Source organism: Ovis canadensis, chromosome 3 (assembly GCF_042477335.2).
Source record: "Ovis canadensis isolate MfBH-ARS-UI-01 breed Bighorn chromosome 3, ARS-UI_OviCan_v2, whole genome shotgun sequence".
In the NCBI taxonomy this organism is placed as follows: Eukaryota; Metazoa; Chordata; class Mammalia; order Artiodactyla; family Bovidae; genus Ovis; species Ovis canadensis.
This window is the reverse complement of record NC_091247.1, coordinates 38,872,248-38,893,620: the sequence shown is the minus strand read 5'-3', so window position 1 is coordinate 38,893,620 and position 21,373 is coordinate 38,872,248. Positions and strand designations below refer to the sequence as shown.

The 21,373-nt window shown below is 42.1% G+C and overlaps 1 protein-coding gene across 12 annotated transcripts in view; it reads right to left on the bottom strand.

Annotated features, from left to right (window-relative positions):
- Nucleotides 1–21,373, bottom strand: part of AAK1 (AP2 associated kinase 1) — a 167,862-nt gene that overhangs the window by 44,118 nt on the left and 102,371 nt on the right. For all 12 annotated transcript variants that reach the window (XM_069582949.1, XM_069582940.1, XM_069582943.1 and 9 more), the window contains exons 6-13: nucleotides 18,852–18,973; nucleotides 17,498–17,579; nucleotides 16,867–16,999; nucleotides 14,153–14,256; nucleotides 12,397–12,476; nucleotides 7,902–8,056; nucleotides 6,153–6,472; nucleotides 1,579–1,839 (exon numbers count right to left, since the gene is read on the bottom strand). In XM_069582949.1, coding sequence (XP_069439050.1) covers nucleotides 1,579–1,839; nucleotides 6,153–6,472; nucleotides 7,902–8,056; nucleotides 12,397–12,476; nucleotides 14,153–14,256; nucleotides 16,867–16,999; nucleotides 17,498–17,579; nucleotides 18,852–18,973 — 1,257 coding nt within the window. The remainder of the gene's footprint in view (nucleotides 1–1,578; nucleotides 1,840–6,152; nucleotides 6,473–7,901; nucleotides 8,057–12,396; nucleotides 12,477–14,152; nucleotides 14,257–16,866; nucleotides 17,000–17,497; nucleotides 17,580–18,851; nucleotides 18,974–21,373) is intronic.

The following is a 21,373-nucleotide window of genomic DNA, read 5'->3' as shown; positions in this document are numbered from 1 at the left end:
GCTCTTGTCCCCTTTCCGTATTCTTAACCAACTACCCCTGAACAAAGTGCTCAAGTATTTTTTCATTCAAAGAACATGAAGAAGGATCATAGTTCATTCCCAGGAAAGCAGATATTTTGGCCAGGGTCAGCAGAGAGGGCTCCTGTGAGAAGTGTATAGTCAGTGGCAGCTCTGTCATGACGCTGCATGAGCACTGCTGTTACCCTCGAACATAGATCAGGATTCTTCGATTCTTGCCCCATCTCTGCTGCTGTCAGTCTGTGTATCTCGGGTGATTCTAGCCTGGGCCTCAGTTTCCAATTCCGTTAGAGGAGGACCGGATGAGACAAAATCTCAGCTACATGATACGATAACTTTTTAAAAACTCTTTTTCCATTAGCAAAGGAACTCTGTTACTTGTTAAAAATACAGAGAATGGTTGTCTACCACACGCCCGCAGGAAGATTGAGCTATTTCAGAAATGAAGGTGTAAAGACACTGAGCACGCATTTAGCTGAGACTCAGAGAAGACAATCTATTTAGGGCGCTGCTTACTTTTGAAGGGGTGTAGGTTTTCTGGTTTAATATCAGTGACAAAACTCGATTAGAAATCAATCCTTAGAAAGACAGTTTCTTACTTTTCCTTGTTCCTCTGTTGGTTGGACTTGCCCGAGAATGATAATAGCTGTGATACTCTATCAACTGGGGATGTAAAATGCCCTTTTCCATCACTATAAAGTTTTCTATTACTGTCACTCTGTGAGCACAGAATTAAGAGCACTCATTAAAAGCCAAATGTGCCTGAGGATATACCCGTGGAGGTGAATCAGAAGAGCGTGTAGAGGTCCTGATTCTAAGCTCAACCAATATCTAGAAGTGAACATGCCCAATTTTGAAACTGACAAGATGGCTCAAATAATAGTCAGATGCTCTGGTGCCCAGAGGGGCATCAGGCCACAGCAAATGGCCTCAGCAAGCAGGCTCTTGAAGGTACTGCATACTTACATGAAGTGGCCAGTAATGTCATTCAAGACAAAGAATAAGCACAACTCGGTCAGAACTCAGGGTAAAGGTGGGGGGCCCACATGAACCTTCCGAGACTGGCAAGGCCCCAGTGGTCACACTGCCCTCTGAAGACAGGAAAGGGATTCACTCTAATTCTACTTTGGTCTCTGACTGCTCGACCCTGGCACCAGTAGACACAAAGGACACAAAGGACAGCTCTTCCCATTGGCCTAATATTAGGGTGAGAAAGGAGAAAGTTTGTCTTTTATTAATCCCACATTCCTAATTTATCCCTCTCCCCTCCTTTCCCCTTAGATAACCATAAGTTTGTTTTCCATGTCTGTGAGTTTATTTATGTCCTATAAACAAGTTCACTTGTCCATCAGCAACTTAGAATCATTTTTCTAAAACCTTAAGCTTCTATAGAATACTTCATCCTTTTCTTGGATACCCTGGGAAAAGATCCAATATTTTAACCACCAGGGTGGGGAACAGCCAAGCCTTGGTCCAGCAGCTCCCTCACCAGCTGCTGCCGCCTCTTGCCCACCCTTTCCCCAGCCCTCACTGTGGGCTCCTCTTCTGGCTGACTCTCACCGCTGGCTCCTGGGCAGGGGCTGGCGAGGCTGCTGTGGCCGGCTGTGCTTGGGGCTGTGGTACGGCCGCCACTGTCGTCTTCTGCTGCAAGGCAGCCTGCTGAGTCAGCAGCTGTTGTTGATGCAGGGCTGTGGCCAGCTGCTGTTGCTGCTGCTGCTGCTGGTAGAAGTTTTGTATCAGCTGCTGTTGAGAGCTTCCTTGAGATACCACAGGGAACTGAGCGATCACTGGTTGCTGGGCTGCTGGGTGTACTGCCTGAAACTGAGTAAGGGGAAGGGGGCCAGGAAGGAGGAGGTGAGTAAAAGCCTGTTTCAGAATCATACTCCACAAAGGATGAAAATGCCTCAATAACAACTGAGACCAGCACTGGAGGCAAAGGCAAGGGTAGGCAGGCGTCTTTTGGCTTGGCCGGAAAACTCATGAGGGGAACCGCAGGGCACTGCGCTTAAACACAGCAGCACCTTACACTGCCCGGCTCCGGCCACTGCACTATCTGCCTCCTGCACTGCAGACTGGCTTCCAAGGGGTTTCTGTGCCTGGCCTGAGGGCATCCATCTGACTTACATCTTGTGACTCCACATGCTGCAGTGTAACAGAAGCTTACAAATGAACTCACGGTCACAGAAGTTATCCCTCTTATAAAGGGATTTGGAAATAGCCAGGATTAAAATTCTTCCCTACATGAACTGGACAAAGCAATGATGACACTGAAGAGAATAACCTAAATGTCAGCCCAGCTAGTAAGTCCTCTCAAGCCTTTCTGAAAATTATTTCCAAATAGCTCTCTTCATTAAATTCCACCTTTAAACATTCAGAACACTCAGTATACTCTACTGCTACTGCTAAGACACTTCAGTCGTGTCCAACTCTGTGCGACCACATAGACGGCAGCCCACCAGGCTCCCCTGTCCCTGGGATTCTCCAGGTAAGAACACTGGAGTGGGTTTCCATTTCCTTCTCCAATGCACGAAAGTGAAAAGGGAAAGTAAAGTCGCTCAGTCGTGTCCGACCCTTAGCGACCCCATGGACTGCAGCCTACCAGGTTCCTCCATTCATGGGATTCTCCAAGCAAGAGTACTGGAGTGGGATGCCATTGCCTTCTCTAAGTATACTCTACTACTTAATGATATTTTGTCTCATACTGGCAGCATGGTTTCAAGTTATATTCTTTTGTAAACTTCCTAAGGATAGGAATGCTTCTCTACTCCCCACTGCTAAGGACTGTGTGTCAGACACAAAAACACAGCTAAACAATGGCCTACTGATGCACAAAAATCAGCATCTTAGTTTTGAAATCCCAATTATTGTTAGTTATAAAATTAACTGGGAAGATATACTGTTTGTCTACTAGGGCAAAGTTAAAAGAGTTAGCAAAAAAGGTAGATGTCAATAAATAGCTGCTTGCTTACAACAGCAAAATGCTAGAAACAACCAAATGTCTGTCAACAGGGAGTGACTGGATAAACTACACTAGATAGCCTTAGGAACACTCTCAAGCTGTAAAGAGAAACGACAAGATGCCTCTATATGTGGAACGGAAGGAACAGAATACTGCAGATTGAACTTTGAAACTATGCAAATGTTTTAAATTCTCACAAAACAAAATTAAACCAAAATTACAAAGCAACAACTAAAAAGCAAAACAAAGCAAATAATCTTGTTATCACATTAACAGCCAAGCTCCTAGAAAATAAAACAGTTGAGAAATATTAAATAGTTTTCAGTTATCATATTGGTATCATCTTAAAAATATAAATCAATTAAGAATTATGGTAATGTTGTTAGGAATCAAGATTTCCAGATGAGACAAATACAAATATAAAAGCCAAGAAGTTAAAAATCCTGTAATTGCAAATCTGCTTTAGAAACATAAATTTGAATTCATGATATACATTTTATTAAGAAAAATACCAAATGCATGCCCTGACTGTTCACTGAAAAGGTCTAAAAATAATAACCAACCTATTAGCAAGTGGATATCCCCAGCAAGGGAAATTGCTGGGGAAAAAGTGGAAGCAGTGAAAGATTTTATTTTCTTGGGCTCCAAAATCAATGCCGATGGTGACTACAGCCATGAAATTAAAAGACGTTTGTTCCTTAGAAGAAAAGCTATGACAAACCTAGACAGTGTATTAAAAAGCAGAGACCCTTTGCTGCCAAAGATCTATATAGTCAAACCTATGGTCTTTCCCGAAGTCATGTATGGATGAGGGAGTTGGACCATAAAGAAAGTTGAGTGCTGAAGAATTGATGCTTTCAAACCGTGGTGCTGGAGAAGATTCTTGAGAGTCATTTGAACTGCAAGGAGATCAAACCAGTCAATCCTAAAGGAAATCAACGCTGAATATTCATTGGAGGGACTGATGCTGAGGCTGAAGCTCTAATATTTTGTCCACCTTATGTGAAGGGCTGACTCATTGTAAAAGACCCTAATGCTGGGAAAGATTGAAGGCAAACGGAGAAGGGCATGACAGAGGATAAGACGGTCAGATAGCATGACCGACTCAACGGACATGAGTCTGAGCAAATTCTGGGAGACAGTGAAAAACAGGGAAGTGTGGCATGCTGCAGTCCATGGGGTTGCAAAGAATCGGACATGACTTAGTGACTGAACAACAACAAATCCCTAGCAGCAAGACTGTGGTCTCTAAATACCATTTCCATGAAAGGGAAACAGCTCTTTAGAGAAATGGCTGATTCCAGGTCAAGGGTAGAATGATCCTGGAACAGCCTGTTAAATCAAATAACAAAGGCACATTAAAGCTTACTGGAGTCAGAGCCAAAGGACCCAGGAGCCAATTTGAAGAGACTTTCACTGGCCAAACCTGGGACAGTTAGAACAAAATTTTTTTTTTTTTTTGAACAAATTTTTTAACAGTAATGTACAGAACATATCAAATATATTGGGTTGGCCAAAAAGTTCATTTGGGTTTTTCTGTAACACCCTACAGAAAAATATGAATGAACTTTTTGGCTAACCCAATATTAAGATGCATGAATTCATAGTGATACTAAGAGCAAAACAAAATCTTCATTGTTCACCTTTGGATGGTACTAGGAACAAACTCATTATTCTGAAAACTGGTAAACACAGGGAAAGAGTCATGCATTTTTTTCTGCCTTTTCTGTACAAACAGTACCTCAGGATAAGCAAATACTTGATGAAAAAGTTCTTCACAGAAAAATTTCATCCCCTAAATGAAGACAAAATGCTAGAGTATTAGCACGTTATAACCTCTAAGGAATTAAGGGACTCAGGAAACAAACTGAAGGCGAATATTAAGTGACTGGATCACACAAGACAACACCAAATACACTGATTGATCTTAATATTAATAAAATAGAGGACAACCAAACTTTATCTGCAATTTTGCTTTCCACAGTTTCAGTTACCCATGGTGATCAGCGATATGAAAATATTAAATGGAAAATTCCAGAAATAAGCAATCCGTAGGTTTTAAATTGCATGCTGTTCTGGACAGCGTGATGAAACCTTGCACTATCCCTTGCACCTGCCTGGGATCTCCAACCATTGGCATCATCTGCTCCAGACACCCAACCATCAACATGGCTCCATGATCCAGGATCCCCTGAAGCATATGATCCTCCTTCCAACCCATGGTTAGAAGATCAATAGTAGCCTAAAGTTATGTCATAAAGTCCATGTCATTCACCTTACTTCACCTCATCAAGTAGACAATTTACACTGCAAGAGTATTTTGAGAGAGACTACATTCACATACTTTTTATTACAGTATAATTGCTATATTTTATTATTAGCTATTATGTTAATCTCTTAATGTGCCTAATTTATAAATTAAACATTGTCATAGGTATGCATGTATAGGAAAAAACATTATATATCGGGCTGGTACTAGCTATGGTTTTAGGCAGGTCTTGGAACGTATCCCCCGCAAGTAAGGTGAGACTACTGTACGTCTCCTGATGTGATGTAACCAGAAGAATAAAGAACTATCATCCTGAAGCAAATATTGAGAGGCCTCAAGAAATTACCAGTTTACACAGGCAGTGGTGGGACATATTAAACAGCATCATGGGGATGCTATCCATCAAATTCAGGATGTGGGAAATTCCACAGGACAAATGACCCAGATTCTTAAAAAAAAAAAAAGTGGCAAAGAAAGAAAAAAAAAAGAGGAGAAAGGCACCTATGGATAAAAGGGGACATAAAAATATATCATTAAAAAACATGAAAAAATATACAATTTAAATTAAGACACATCAGAACGAATTAAACACCACTGGATGACAAGATATAGCTGGTTTTTTGGTTCAGTTTGAGAATGGTGTCACATCAGGAAACAAGAATCAAAAGAGAGTCCTGAAAAACCAGCCCTCTTGCTGAGGCTCCTCAATGAGGTGCAGAATTCCCCATGGCCTGAGAAGGAGAGGGGGAGAGGTGTGAGCGATGCGGTGAGGGCTCCACTGTATCAGGCTTCAGTGTCTACCTGTGTGTGACAACTGTGTGTCACGGCTCTGTCTTCCCAGGGCTTCTCATTGCACCTAGTGGACCTTGTCACAGATCAAAGTGTGGGTCAGATTTACCACCTTACCTGCGGAGCCTGGGCCTGCTGCTGCGGCTGCTGGTAGAACGTGCCCACTGGCTGCTGTGCAGATGGCGCTGTCTGCTGCTGCTGCTGCTGCTGCTGCTGCTGCTGCTGCTGCTGCTGCTGCTTGAGGAAGAGTTGCTGCTGGTGCTGGGGTGTGGCCTGGGCCTGGGTGGGCAGAGCCTGGGCTGGCGTGGAAGGCGGCTGCTGTGAGGTGGGAGGAGCCTGAGGCTGCTTGGGCTGAGACTGTGGTAGCGGTTGACTGGGTGGGGGCTGCGTTTTTGGTTGAGGAACACTGGCTAAAAGACCAGGCTGATTGCTGGATCCTGCAAAGATAATAAACTCCATATAAGGGCTCAAAACTGTTCGAAACTCTTGCCAAAGCAATAAAGAGGAGGTGATCCGTGGACAGATAATCCCAAGACCCATGGGCTCCTCACTGTTCTTGCACCTGGAAGTCTCTTTCTTCTTCTTGCCAAACCACGTGCTTCATATTTATCAAAACATGGTTCATTAACAGGGTTCAAGACCTGTCTCCCGAAAGTCCTCCCTATTCGCCGTCCCATTTAGTTAATCACTCCTTTAGTCAGCACCCTGAAAATCTACATACTCAACTGGCCTTTGAGGTTACCATACATAAACACAATCTTTGTCAGCCTGCTGCAGGACAAAAGCATTCTTTGCTGGTTTACATGTATGTTTTACAACCCCAGTCTGGATGTCTGATTGTTAGTAAACGGCCACCAAATTCATCAAAAGCAGCTTTCTGGAGAGTGATGGCTGTGTTCAGTTACTTATAATTTGGATCAATCCTCTTCACAAAAATAAACTCAGTCAGCTCATTAGAAACAGAATGTCAAAACATGAAGAGGTGCCATTAAAGAAATAATTCGTCTGTGTCAAAAAAAAAATGTGTGTTTTTTTAAAAAATATGAAGTACATGAAATAGAGAGGTAGGTATGGGATGAATGGACCACGGGCTTCCCAGGTGGTGCTAGTAGTAAAGAACCCACCTGCCAATACAGGAGATGTAAGATGGCTCAATCCCATAAAATCAGGGCCAAGACTAGAAAAAGTAGAGATAACAGGCTTCAGTGGCCTTGGAGATCCACTGTAGAACTCAGTGAGAGCCTTCTCTTTTGCTGGTCACTTAATGTACAATTTCAATGGCAGCTCACCTCTTGTTCCTCAACGAAAACCTTTATTCCTTTTTTTTTTTAAATTATTTTTTGATGTGAACTATTTTTAAAGTCTTTATTGAATTTGTTATAATATTTTTACTGTTTTATGTTTTGGATTTTCGGCTGCAAGGCATATAGAATCTTAGCTCCCTGGCCAAGAGTCAAACCAACACTCCCTACATTGGAAGGTGGAGTCTTAACCAGTGGACCACCAGGAAAGTCCTAAAGTGTAAAAGTGAAAAGTGTTAGTTGATCAGTCGTGTCCAGCTCTTTGCGATCGCACGGACTATAGCCCTCCGGGGTCCTCTGTCCATTGAATTCTTCAGGCAAGAATATTGGAGTGGGTAGCCATTCCCTTCTCCAGGGGATCGTCCCAAATCAGGGATCAAACCCAGGTCTCCCATATTGCAGGCAGATTCTTTACAGTCTAAGCCACCAGGGAAGTCCCAAGGAAAACCATTATTCTTTATGTGCCTCTAGATTTCATTCCAGGAAAAACCAGGTTTCCCAAGACTTCTCTACTGTCCAGGATAACAGAGAGGTGTACCACGTTTCAAACAATCTTGTTACTGACCTGCGGCTTGAGGTGGGGGCTGAACTGTGGCCCTCTTCCGAGGGGTCAGGGCTGGTTGGATGGGGAGGATTCCTGGGTTGGGCTGAGTCTGCCCAGCTTTAGGCCTCTGGCGGGGTGCAATTGACGTCTCTGTAGTGGGAATGGGATCTGTCAGTCTAGAAAGAAAAAGGAGGGGAAAAAAACAAAGAAGATTCTGGTTAAAGTATGGGAAAATGGAGAAGGGGTAGATGGAGTACATAATGGATTAGCTTTCATCTCCACATTTACCGAAACCACCCAGGATATTTCCCAAAGGATATTTCACAGGATGTTATGAGTTACTATGTGTTGTGGAAAAAAAAAAGCGGGCAAATAAGTTTTAATATACTGATCAAAATACACCAAGCAGATTTCTCACTAGCAGAACATTTATGTGTGAATGTGCACAGAAAACCTCAAAGAGACCGTTATATAGAACACAGTGTTTCTCAAGCATTTTTGATCTTGGGACCATTTTGCCTAATAGTTAACTAGAAGTTCCTAGAATATACTTGGTGATAATGCAAAAAGGGGTTTAAAGTAGGTGGTTTTCAGATGCAGAGGAACTCAAAATTGATTAGCATTAGCTGTCAAAATGGTCTCTTGATAATAAAAAGCATCAACTGAGTTAATCCAATAAGGCAATTAAAAGGAACAAGTAAGTAACTCAAGATACAGGGTGTGGGGAGTCTGACAGGAACTCCATTTCTTTCAGTACACATATTGCTTTTTTTCATAGTAGTAACAATTTTTAGCTGGGCATAGGGTCACCCATAGTAAAAATCTCATTGCGCAGTCTCACATGTAATCAGGTATGGCCATGTACCTAAGTTCTGTTTATATCCCTAATGGGATATATACAGATTGTTATGGAGCAGTTTCTGGAAACTTTAAGAAACTCCGTGCATGCTCTTTGTCGCTCTTCTTTGGCTATTCCCTGATCCTACTGCTTGGAAGAGGGATGGCCACAACTGCCGTATCAGTCCATGAAGGCATGGCCATAACCATAAGGATGGTAGTGATGAGTTTAAAGCAGCCTGGGTACCTGACGGCTTTGTTGACCAGAACTCTGTACCAGCCCTGGACTACTTGCCTCCAGATGTTGTTTACTTGAGAGAGAGGAAAAAAAAAACAAAACTACCTTATATAAGCCACTGTCATTTGCACTTTCTGGAACTCACTGCCAGACCTAATCCAAATAAGTACAGAGTGTGGTTTGCTCTCTGTAATAGTGCTGCCACCCAGGTGGTAGCTTCCTTTGATTCTGAGCAGTCCAGGCAGCTGGCTGCTACCTTACTCAGGTCACAGCAACTGTTCTTTGCAAACACACTTCTGGGAGTTATAGCCGAGTTGAAGGCCAAAATAAACAAGCTTCATGAATATTTCCAAAATATGTCTGGTACAGTCTCCATAAAATTCAAAATAGGAAGCCACGCAGCTGGTTCTTCCTCATGACATACCTCCAAGACAGGTCCATTCTGGACCCTGAGGCTTTTCACTAGCTTCTTGCTCTCATGCTGGGGGGAAGAACTGGTAATACAAAAGCTACCACACTGGGGGAGGCTATGATCTGGGGAAGGAATCAGGGAGGAAAATGGGGTAGGTGTTGGGAAAGAGGAGAAAGGGGTATGAAAGATCAAGTCCAGGGTGAGGGAGGTAAACAAGCTTCTGCAGAAAAACAAACGCCAGGAACTTCTGTACTGGTCTTCTAAGGGCAATATTTTTAGAATCAATGGAATCTGGAGTCAGAGAAAGCTCTACTTGAACTCTCATGCTTGTGCACAGCCGCCAATTCTTTGCAACCCACCAGGCTCCTCTGACAATGGGCCTTTTTTTCTTTTCCAGGCAAGAATGCTGGAATGGGTTGCTACCTCCTTCTCCAGCGGGTCTTCCTGACCCAGGGATTGAACCTGTGTCTCTGAGCTCCCCACTAACTAACTGTGATAAGAGGCTTGGCATTGAACCTCTTGGCCTAGGGTCCCTTATGTATACAGTAGTGTGTGTGTGTGCTAAGTTACTTCAGTTGTGTTGGACTCTTTGAGACCCCATGGACTGAAGCTTGCCAGGTCTCTCTCTCCATGGGATACTCCAGCCAAGAATACTGGGCTGATATTTCCTCCTCCAGGAATACAGTGGAGACAATAATATCTACATTACGAGGCAGATGTGAACATCAAATGTATCAACAACTGTAAAAACATTCCAGAAACTGAAGAGTGCTCAAAATGTCAGTTTGCATGGACCTCAATATGTTGTACGAAGATACAGTGTTGAGGACAGGAGGTCTGGCTCTACACTGCCCTGTCTGTGTGATCCTGGGCAAACCACTGTGTGTGCGGAGGAGAAAGAGTGAGGATGCTGGAGCTGTGGGTCCTTCACTAACCACATACTGACTGACGACCTGGGCAACTGACATACAAGTCTCACTTTCCATATCTTCACTTGTAAAGTGAGAATAGCAACAACCTCACAGGTTTGTTTGAAGGGCAGAAGGTCACTTGACGTATGTAAAGTACCCAGTATGGTATCTGGTGTATATGATGCCTCCATGAATAGGGCTAATTTAAAAATAAAGACTGAAAGAAAAAGTCACCTCTCAGTACTAGGGAGTGAATACGATCGTGGAAATGAAATCACAGCAAATTATATATTGGACAATTTAGACCCAAATCTCTTGGCTCTAAGATCTGCATATTCTTTCAGCATTACTGAGGTCATACAAACCAACAGTTTGGGCATCATGGAGTTTACAAAAGTTTGACAGTCACAGGTAGATTCGATGTTCATGTCTGCCTCATGCTATAGATATTACGCTCTCCATTTTACACAACAGAGTACTACTCAAATGTCAGCGGGTGATAGAATTCTTACAAATGATTATGCTTTAGTGGGAACGGATCTCTGTGTAGCCTCTGTACATACCATACCTGGGCCGAGTACAAGATTACCATAAGACCAAAATCAGCCTCAAAAGCAACTCCCAAAAGTGAACATGGCAGACTCACTGAGATATAAACAGACTGCAAAGTAACATCACAGAAGCAGTTAGCTAAGTTTGTTGAAAACCAGTCTTATTATTTTACTATCACATCTGGAATAGCCCCAGGCATTTTATAAATGTTCAAGAATTTTTTAAAACATAGAAGTTTAAAACATACTATTCTATTAAAATTCACATATCTCCACCTAGGGTGCTTTGTTTTTATATCATTTTATTTATTTTTGGCTGTGCTGGGTCTTCGTTGCTGCTTGGGCTTTCTCTAGCTGCGGCGAGCGTGGGCCATTCTTCATAGTGGAGCGAGGGCTTCTCATTGCACTGGCTTCTCTTGTTGTGGTTCATGGGCTCTAGGCCGTGTGGGCTTCAGTAGTTGAGGCTCGTGGGCCCAAGAGCACAGGCTCAGTAGTTGTGGGTGCATGGGCTTAGTTGCTCCAAGGATTGTGGGATCTGCCTGGACTAGGAATCGAACCCATGTCTCCTGTTGATTCTTTACCACTGAGCCACCAGGGAAGTCCCAATAGGGTGCTTTATTGATACAGTTTGTGCTAAGGTGCCTTGCCATGGAAGTGTGGTAGGAAAGTGGGATATAAACATTTTTCCAGACCACCAAGAGAACCTACCATTTGGAAGGCATGGCAGGCGCCTTGCAGACCTCCGACTACCAGGGTAAAAGACCAAGTACCGCAGCTGAAATCCACTAGTGCTTCTGAAATCCACTGCACGCTTCCCAGAGGCTGCTCTCAGCCTTCATGTCCTAGCCACAGGGATTTTAGGGCAGGCCCATTCCTACAAGACAGGATTCCCCAATGATGCACCTTCCTTACGTTGTGTGGCAGGCAGTCCAGGTCACTTCAAACCAGTCTTCAACTCCCCACCTCTGGGTCACTCCCTCACTGCTAGGAGGCTCTCTGATGGCTCTCCTAGCGTCCTTGGCACCCTCTCTACTTTCTCTCACAGGGGCATTTCCCCAAATAAAATCTTAGCTTCTTGACTCTTCTCTTGGCCGGCTTCTTAGAATATGGATTAGTTAAGATCCACAGGCTTTTTGCTCTTCACAGCTCAAATGCTTTTGACCTGTCCTTCCCCACTGTGGCTGGATGGAGCCACAGAAAGTAAGAATTCCTGGAGATTAAGGTGGTAGACCAGGCTATGCAAAGGCCAGGACATGAGTTTAGGACAGTCTTGTACTAGCAATGTTTAAGATCTGCTGTTGTCCTGTTCTGAATTCTCTGCACCTATTCCCACGCAAAGGGAATAGCCACAGGGCTCTTGATTTGCTTTCAGATGTAGATCACTGTATTTTATTGTATTCCAATTGGCAGTCCCAAAGAACAGTTTCTGCCTGGGGGAGACAGAGCTTCCTTCCCTGTTCTGTGCAGCCTCTGGCCCTGGCAGCAGAAGAATCAAGAACCACTAGGCGCCTCCCCTACTACTGTAGCAACGAGGAGTCGGGTGCTTGCTCACTCAGGCATCTCTTACCTGGCCTTTGGCTGGGTCTTCTTTGCAGCTGCCTCACTGGCTTTCACTGGTTCAGGGAGCTTTGTAGGAATGGGAGAGTTCTAGAGAATTGAAAGAAAATTTTAAAAGGATATCACAGATTTTTTTAAAAATTGAGATATAACTGACATACACTCTATTAGTTTCAGGTATACATTATCATTGATTTGGTATTTGCAAATATCACAAAATGATCACCACAATCTTTTGTCTAGTTAACAACCATCATTATAAAATTTTTTTTTCTGGTGATGAGAGCTTTTAAGATTTACTCTCTCGGCAACCTTCAAACGCAATACAGTATTATTAAGTAAGTATAGTCACATGCTACACATTACATCCCCAGGACTTACTTATTTTATACCTGTAAGTCTGTCCCTTTTGAGGCCCTTCTCCTATTTTGGCCCACTTCCCAAAACTTACTTTTTAAAACAAGTTACCAATCTGAATGCTTGCAATTCTAATCCACGTTATTTAACATCATGAGTGAGAAAGTGAGACAGCAAAAGATATCATAGCGTGTTAGGTTAGTGCCCAGTATCCCTTGTTTTAATCTGAAAAAACCTGAACTATGGAAAACTGGTCATGAAAGTAGCTTTTAGGAGGCACCTCCATTTCATTCATGCTTTCAGGTGTGGGGGAGGGTGATTCTGCTAGGAAATTTCTCCTCATTTCTCTCCCACCCTGCAAACATTCTTCTCCCAAGAGAAAGAGTAGCTTACTTGACTGATAAGATTGGGAGAGAAGAGGGAGCTGGCCTGGCCACCCTCCCCTCCCCTCCTTTATGAAAGAACATGTCCCTCAGGAATCAGGGACACTGCTCAGTCACGCGGAGCTAATGGTAGGGACGCTGACTGGTCAAGCCACATTCTCTGACTCAGTTTTATTAGTGATGAAGCAAAAATGCTGAGCTCCATCTGAATGATTCCCACATCTGATTCCAAATGTGGCAGTGAAGGACAAGTGTTATTTATCAGCACCTTCAAACCCCAGTAGTGACATCAAAAGTTCATCACTGGAGAAACTAAACTAGCAAGACAATTTCCAAGCAGAAATTATTTATTACAGCGTCTATTAGTAAAATACTCAACAAAGTTGGATCATACTATGACATGAAAAATATACCAAGTCTGTCAAAAGCATGCCTGCAAGCACTGTACTCAGAAAACTGAGTGTAGAGTTTAGGATGACTATGAGCAGAAAACCTTCTGATGGCTGCAAAGTGTGTGGGGAGGGTAGAAGAAAAGCGTGTGTGTTACAGACTGGGCAGCAGCAGAAGCAAAATCAGGAAAGCTCCGCTACAACGCAGGAGAAAAGGGACAACAGGCTCATGTTCCACCAAGCGCAGGGGCAAGTCCAGGGCCTTGCCTTTGGAAAGCGGCCTGCCTAATCTCCTCTAGGTAAATACAGAGGCCAGTGACTCTCGGGGAACTATGACTGCTGACAGGATAAGGCTGGTCAATCTTCACCCAAAGTGTTTAACTCAGTTCCTACGGTGCTTGGGTGTATGTGCGCTTGGGTGTATGTATGTGTAACTGCCTCAGTTTTATAATTAAATTCTATGGGAAAACTGGATTCTATGTATAGCAACTGCTTCATAGTTAGCTTTGTTTGAATGCCCCTTACTAGATAAAGCAAGGAATACTTACATTCATTTTAAACAGCTGACTACTACACCAGGAACACTAAAGGACAATTCAATCATGTTTACGTCCCCTAAAAAATACCTCTCACATACCTGTACATTTGGAATTGGGCATTCTTTCTTGAGTAGTTTAAATGAGAAGTAGGAAACCTGGTAAATATCCGGCCTTTTGTCAGGGTCTGGTTCCAACATATACCCTAAGATAAACATACATGAACTTGTTTAATGATACCTGAAGAGTTATTGCATTAGCTAAGAGGCATAATTTCTCTACTACCAAAATTCTGTTGTTTTAAAATTACTTCTCAGAAAAGTCAGAGGGTGCGATCAGCCCTCTTCCTCCCCTCTCAGAAAGGGAAGCTCTGACTTTCCTAAAATTTTAAATATCTGCAAGAAAATAACTTTTGAATTGTAACAAAAATACTTTAAGTTCAAGTTCTGGGCACTGCACAACAGGGACTCAAGTTCTCAGTGCAGAAGTTAACATATTCATCATCTGGTTCCTAGGAAATTCTGGCCTCCTTTTTTCATACTGTCAGCTAGACAAATGATTGTTCTTGATAATTATAACTTAAACTCAAAATTTCAAGAGTTTACTTATTATTCTTTTGTTGGAGGTATTAGCTGGTTTCTCATCTAAAAGAAACTGCAAGATAACAACACATCTCTACTTTTACCGTGACCTATAGATCATGTGTCTGTCTCCAGTCCTTTAAGCTTCTGCTCTTTTTGAAGCTGGAAAAAAAAATATTGAGAAGACACACACACACACACACACACACACACACACATATACATACAAATAGTAATGTAAGGCAATGTATTGCTTAAGTAATCAAATGAATGGTTTGGACACTAAGTTGAGAAAAGACTGATGAGGCTGCATCCTGGTGAAGGGCTCTGCGGAAGAGGCAGGAGCTGAGCTGGTCCTTGAAGGCAGGAAAAAATTTAGTGCATCAAGGGAAACACAGAAAAAAAGAATTCCAGGTAAGAAAACAGTCTGAGAAAAAATGGACTGGGAGGAAGGCAAGAGAACACTTTGTTGCAAGGAACAGATGAGCCAAGAGGACAGGGCAGAGGTTTCCTCATCAGAGAATAAAGGGAAATACGGTGGGGAGAAGGAAACCAGAATATGCGGGACCACTGGCAAGCATGAGGTTTAACTGAATAGGGACGTGATAGGGTGGCATTTTATAAGATTAATCTCATAGTGAGGGTGTGCTGGACAGACAGAAGGAGGGGAGAGGCTGGCCAATTTACCAGTACACGCATGAGCTGACAAGGTTGGAATGTATTATGGTGGCAGTGATGAGATCAGAGAGAATGTCATGAAAACAGGAGAAACTTCAAAGAAAGCATTAATGCTACCACTTAGGAAATGACTGACTCTCTTTTTTTCTTGCTGGCCAGATCCAAAGAAAAGGTCACATTTCAGTGATCTAGGCTTGAATGGTGACCCCCCTGACAGAAACTGAAAAGAGGGGAACCTTGCGTTGGACGTGAAAGGGAATGCAGGGGGCAAGACGGAAATGTACCTTTAGACGTATGAGTTAGGGTGACAGCGGACTCTTCCAATAGTTTGTAAAGAGAAATAGATCAGAGTGTTGGAAAGATGCCATATTATACACATTCATAAAGAGTTGTTTTTCCTAATACAAATTTGTTGCACAAAAGTAAAAAAAAAATTTTTTTTTAATCAAAAAATACTACCACTCTAGCAACAAATTTGGCCATTTTTTCCATATTTCTTTCCAAGCTCATTTATAAAGCTGCCATTTTAGCACAGATATAACACTTTACCCCTGAACACCATCCAACAACCATTAAATACCATACTCTACTTCTTCAAATACTGCCCCTACTTTTGCATTAATAAACAGAAGAGATTAATTGATAAAACTAATATAACGGAAGAGGTGGTCACTTAGAAGCTAAAACTATCTTAACTTGGGTACAATACGAATACTTTTTGAGGTACTGTTTCCTTGTTTGTATAATAGGGATAATTATATTTACTATATAGGGTTTTAAGAATTAAATGAGGTACAAGTAGGCCTTCAACAAATGTCAGACGCTCCACTCACACTGGCTTCATCTATTTTCTCCAGTGTATCTCCATTTAGGATTTACAGTCTGTGATTGTTAAAATGTAGATACTGAATGTCTTGACGAAAGTAAAAATATAACAAAAATCTGTTACTTCAGCATTCCAGTACAGGGGTTTGAGTAAAGATTACTTACTCTGCCATCTGATTAATAAATTATTAGTTCATATGCTTACTATGAAGATACAAAAGAGTGTGGAATCTTAAAATCTTTTAAAACATTGAGTTTAAATGCTTCTTATTGAAATCCAGTGATGAACCTAAATGAGAGGAAAAAACTAGTTCCACTGAGGTATATAGTCTCAATTATGAATTCACTTCAGCCAATGCATTGCCATCATTTTAATTTGAGTTGCTTCCAGTTTTGCAAAGATGAATTTCTTATCACTTGATCTGAGTCAGCTGGACTCCTTTGGTACTGGAGCTTTCATACAGACTGCAAGAGAACAGAGCAATGCTCTGTAATGCTCAAAGCCCAGTAAGGATTTCTGCTTGGGTGGCTGGCCCAGGTGTGAAATCAAGTGGCAAAAAGACTCACGACTCTAACTCAACACCATCACATGATCTTTGAGCAACCAATCATTATCAATTGATTTATTTTTCCATCCAACTGATCACTCCTGGAATCTAACCCCTTTATCTTCCATTCCATTTCTAGAGATCAGAAGTAAAAATATTGAACTAGAACCTTCAAATACTTACTAATTAGGCAGTGCATGTCTTGGGAATATCGAGAGTTATCAGGAATTGTGAAGTTTCCATCACAAATTGCCACTTGACTCTCCCCAAATGGCAAAGTGAAGTAACATAATTTATACAACAAACATCCGAGAGCCTGAAAAAGTAAGAGAAGCAGAGTGCTACTAGAGGTGTATTTACCGTAACTGAAAATGGGATTACTGAGAGACACTGGCACCACCCACATTCACTAGCTGATCTAAAAACTAGGCATTATTAACCTATTCGAAACTTGAATTTAGAACCCAACATCACTATTTACCTGTCATTATTTCTACCATCATTACCTAACTATGCTTCAAAAGAGAACAAGTATTCAGCTGGTTCTGCCCTTAAGAACTAGTAACACATGTGAAGACCACCTAAGTAATGGGCAGGTGACCTGAATAACTTTCCCAGTGGTCTGAAGTCATTGTCTTTGACAGGCTTCAAGAAGCAGTGGCTGATCACCTCGAGGCAAGAATAACCCTGAGGGGTAAGTAGAATGGGATGCGGTACAGTGGCCAGTCTGGCTTCAGCACTGTCTGGATTAGGCTGGGGAGTTTACAACCAAGACTACTGATATCTGAGATGCAGACAGGTTCGTGACACCTACCCAAATGTCTGCCTTCGTCGTGATGACCTTGCCACTGTACAGGTTGACCATCTCTGGTGCGCGATAGGACAGCGTTGTGTACCTACAATCAAGAGATTCATTTTTTTTGTTAAATATGTCAATGCTATAATTGAAAACCAGGGGTAGCAGAATTACTTTTTAAAGAATATATCTACTAGTACAGTCAAGTTCCCTGGGAGCACTCAGGAGTAGAGTGTACGGGACATTAGTGCAGGTGGAAGGAAGAGCTGTCCTTGGCACACACCACGCCCTCAGAGTGCCATCCTCCCACTCTAAGAGCAGGTGGATGCAGACACTAAGGCTTTAAATAAACCCTAAAAGCAACTTTCCATGGGTCCTTAAATAACAAAATTGTCTCCTATAAATCCTTATTGTCTGACACTATATTTGGCTGGTTTGTTTTTTAAAATATACAGTAATCCCCTCAGCTCAACACAGAGATGTGACGCTGGCTGGGACACTCAGGATAGAAAATGGGCCTTGGCTAGGCAGGAAGTGGGCCTGGAGGTAGATGGATCTTTGCTGATGGAATAGGGATGAGAGAACAGCTTTTCTCTCTTTTCTGGCTCAAGAAAAGAGAAGTAGAAGTTCATCTTCAAAGTGAGAGTTAGTGTTACCAAGCCTGCAATTTGTGCTGCTTGAGCCTCTGGCTTAGATGCCCATCAGGGCCTTGGACAAGAAGTCCTCCTGCCCCAGGCTGGGTTGTATGGGCACACTCTACACTGCTGATTGTTAGCAGTAACAGTCAGCACTGCTGCCTCCGATAAATCTAACACTCTGGACAACAGGGGGAAATGGCCCAGGTTCTTACTGGAGCAACAAATCTAAACAAGCTGTTTCTCATGGAAGTCAGTGATTCAATGTCTGTAGAGACTTTAATAGCCCTACTCACCATTAATTCCACTAAATTGCAGGTTAGTTCCTTATGAGCAGGAAAAAATATATGGCAATTTAGGGTTCAGTAAAAAGCACAACCGACTGACTGGTAATGTCACAGCTGCTGTGATCCCACTGAAAGACATCACAGTACTTCCATGGTGTGTGCACCTTTTTAAGGGCTCTGGGATAAAAATCAAAAGATCTATGTACCATAGGACCATTGATAAAGTGCTATAAAATTCCTTCGTTTTAGTTCACTGATCAATGATTGTGAATCCCCTCCCTATCCTCCAACTAAAAATCAAACAACCCAACTGCCAATATGATGTTCTGAGATGAGGGGCAACTGACTGGCACCATTGTCTTTTTCACCCTGACCCTCTCAATCATAAGCTGAAAGTAAAACTGTTGATCCTATAATGGATAAAACTCCGAGAAAGGAGGAAAGGCTTACTTCTTAATCTCATCTTCTACTGCATTGACTCCTTCCGTTTGTGGGTTCTGGAATTTGTTGGTAGCACTTCCAAAGTCACACAGGACATAGTGGCCTCGGTCATGCAAGAGAATATTCTCAACCTGAAAAACATTGTGCAACCGCCCATTCCAAGATATCATTTAATACTGGTTTGAAAATTTGGTGTACATTACACACAGAGGTTTTATTTCTGATAATCTCATTAATGTGCATAGAAAAGTTATTCTCCTCCAAGTATATCAACAGGGGTCATTCCAAGTGAAATAAAAAGAGATGCATAGTAACAGGGGAAAATGAGAGTTGGGGGGCGGAGTGCTGAAGAGGAAATTCCACAGTGGGAAAGCAAAGAGTTCCATTTTTCTAGATTTCTAGCCACACTTCTCACCTCTGCAGAAACAGTCCCATTCATCTTTCAAAAGTGAAAGGGAAACTGTTAGTTGCTCAGTTGTGATTGACTCTTTGTGATCTCATGGACTAAAAGCCCGCCAAGCTTCTCTGTCCATGGGATTCTCCAGGCAAGAATATGGGAACGGGTAGCAATCCCCTCCTCCAGGGGATCTTTCCAACCCAGGGATTGAACCTGGGTCTCCCACATTGCAGACAGATTGTTTACTGTCTGAACCACTCTAATTCAAATGCCACTTCTTCCTTGAAGCCATCCTCAGAAAAACGTCACCCTTTCCCTACATTCCTTCAGTACTTGGTTCTTCCTGATATCAGTGATTTCATTTAGACCTTCTAAACATACATATCAATTTATTTACCATGGTAGGTAAGGATTTTCTGAATTAATAAATGTTTGCTATTATTTTAGTTATTTCTCAAAGTGATTAAAGGCCTGTGGGCAAATGCACAGTTCTCCTGTGAAAGTACCATCTTTCTACTTTTGTAGATATGTTCTCTGGGCAGTGAGTTAGGAGTTCTGGGTAGAAGGGAGCTTCCAAAGACCAGAACCTAGAGAAATTCTTGGTGTCAAAGGATTCTGCCAAAGATATAACAATTCCAAAACATGGGTACTACCGTACTCAAGATGCATTAATTTTTGGCAGAGATGAATTGAGCTGACTGGTGTGCTGGAGGACAGACCTGGCTATGTGTGGGCAGTAAAATGGTAGCCAAAAAATCTTGTTAGGTCAATAAGTCTGTGGCCTCCATTGTCTTTTGTCTTCAGCCTTCCAAAGACTGATCACCTTTGGAAAACAAAGGTAAGAGTAGACTAGAAACTCCTTAAGGACAAGCACAGATATTTGCCATCTTCTCTACCAATGCCTAACATAGTGCTTGGAATAGAAAATGTTTGTTGAATGGAATAAACTGAAAAAGAGAAATACATATGACACTCTGTGTGTGTGTGAGAGAGAGAGAGAGAGAGAGGCTGTCGGAAATGAGACAGGAGCCACCAAATACCCAGGCCCTGGCTACCAGTAGTTCTTTTAAAAATATCTTGTCAATTATGACGTCTCCTGTTTCTATACTTTCTTTTAATTTTTCTAGGATTATAGATTATAAAAATGTTTATTTTATAGTCTGCATTTTATAAATATAATACCTAAAGTCTTTATTTTTATTTATTTATTTTTACCTAAAGTCTTTAAAAACTGACTCTACAGTTTATTATTCCTTATTCCAACTGAGTATCCAACTCACGATATATTATTGTGAGGGGTTTTGTCACTGTTGTTGTTGATTCGTGTTCCTCAGAATTCATCTGTGGGAAGCCTTAAGAGGCCTGAGTTTAGGGTCTATTATTCTTCCAGGAATAACATACTTATGCACCTGGGGCACTAATAACCTACAATCACTTCACAAAATTGTAGGCGCTTTGACCTTGTGGGTTTTAGCCCCCCAGGCAGTGTGAACTATGACCATAAACTTGGGCGGATAAGCTCTTGTGGTTAAGAATTCTTAGGAGAAACTTGTTCCCCAAAGACAAGACTAAATCAGGCAAATATTTCTACCATCTACAGCTTTGTATAATGCTCATCAGTTTAATCTATTTACACAAAGTGAAACAGTCAAGCTATCCTGAACATATACTCACTTCAGGAATCTAAAATAATTCCAACAAGGCAATACTAATATTTCCAGTGGAATTTAGAGGTTTTAAAAAGAATAGCTACTATTTACTGACTGTCTCATCACTTTACATGGATTATCTCTTTCAATCCTTACAGTAACAATATAACAATAATCCCCATTATACAGACAGAGAAAGTGAGGCTCACAGTGATTAAGCAAGGAAGTGTACCTAGGCAATCCAACTCTAGAGAAGGACAGGTAATTGCCTTTCTGCCAGGATAGGAGGCAGAATAATTACCCAAAGGCCCCCATCCCCACCCTCCTACCTGGTAGGGATGACTACGCTCACCCAATGTCCTGGCTACAAGCCTAAGGACAGGGGTTTCTTAATTCTTTAAGTTCAGAAATGCCCCTATAATAGGAATCCAGTCAATGAGGAACCAAATGTCCAAACAACAGTCAGGCTGATTTGCTCAATGTCT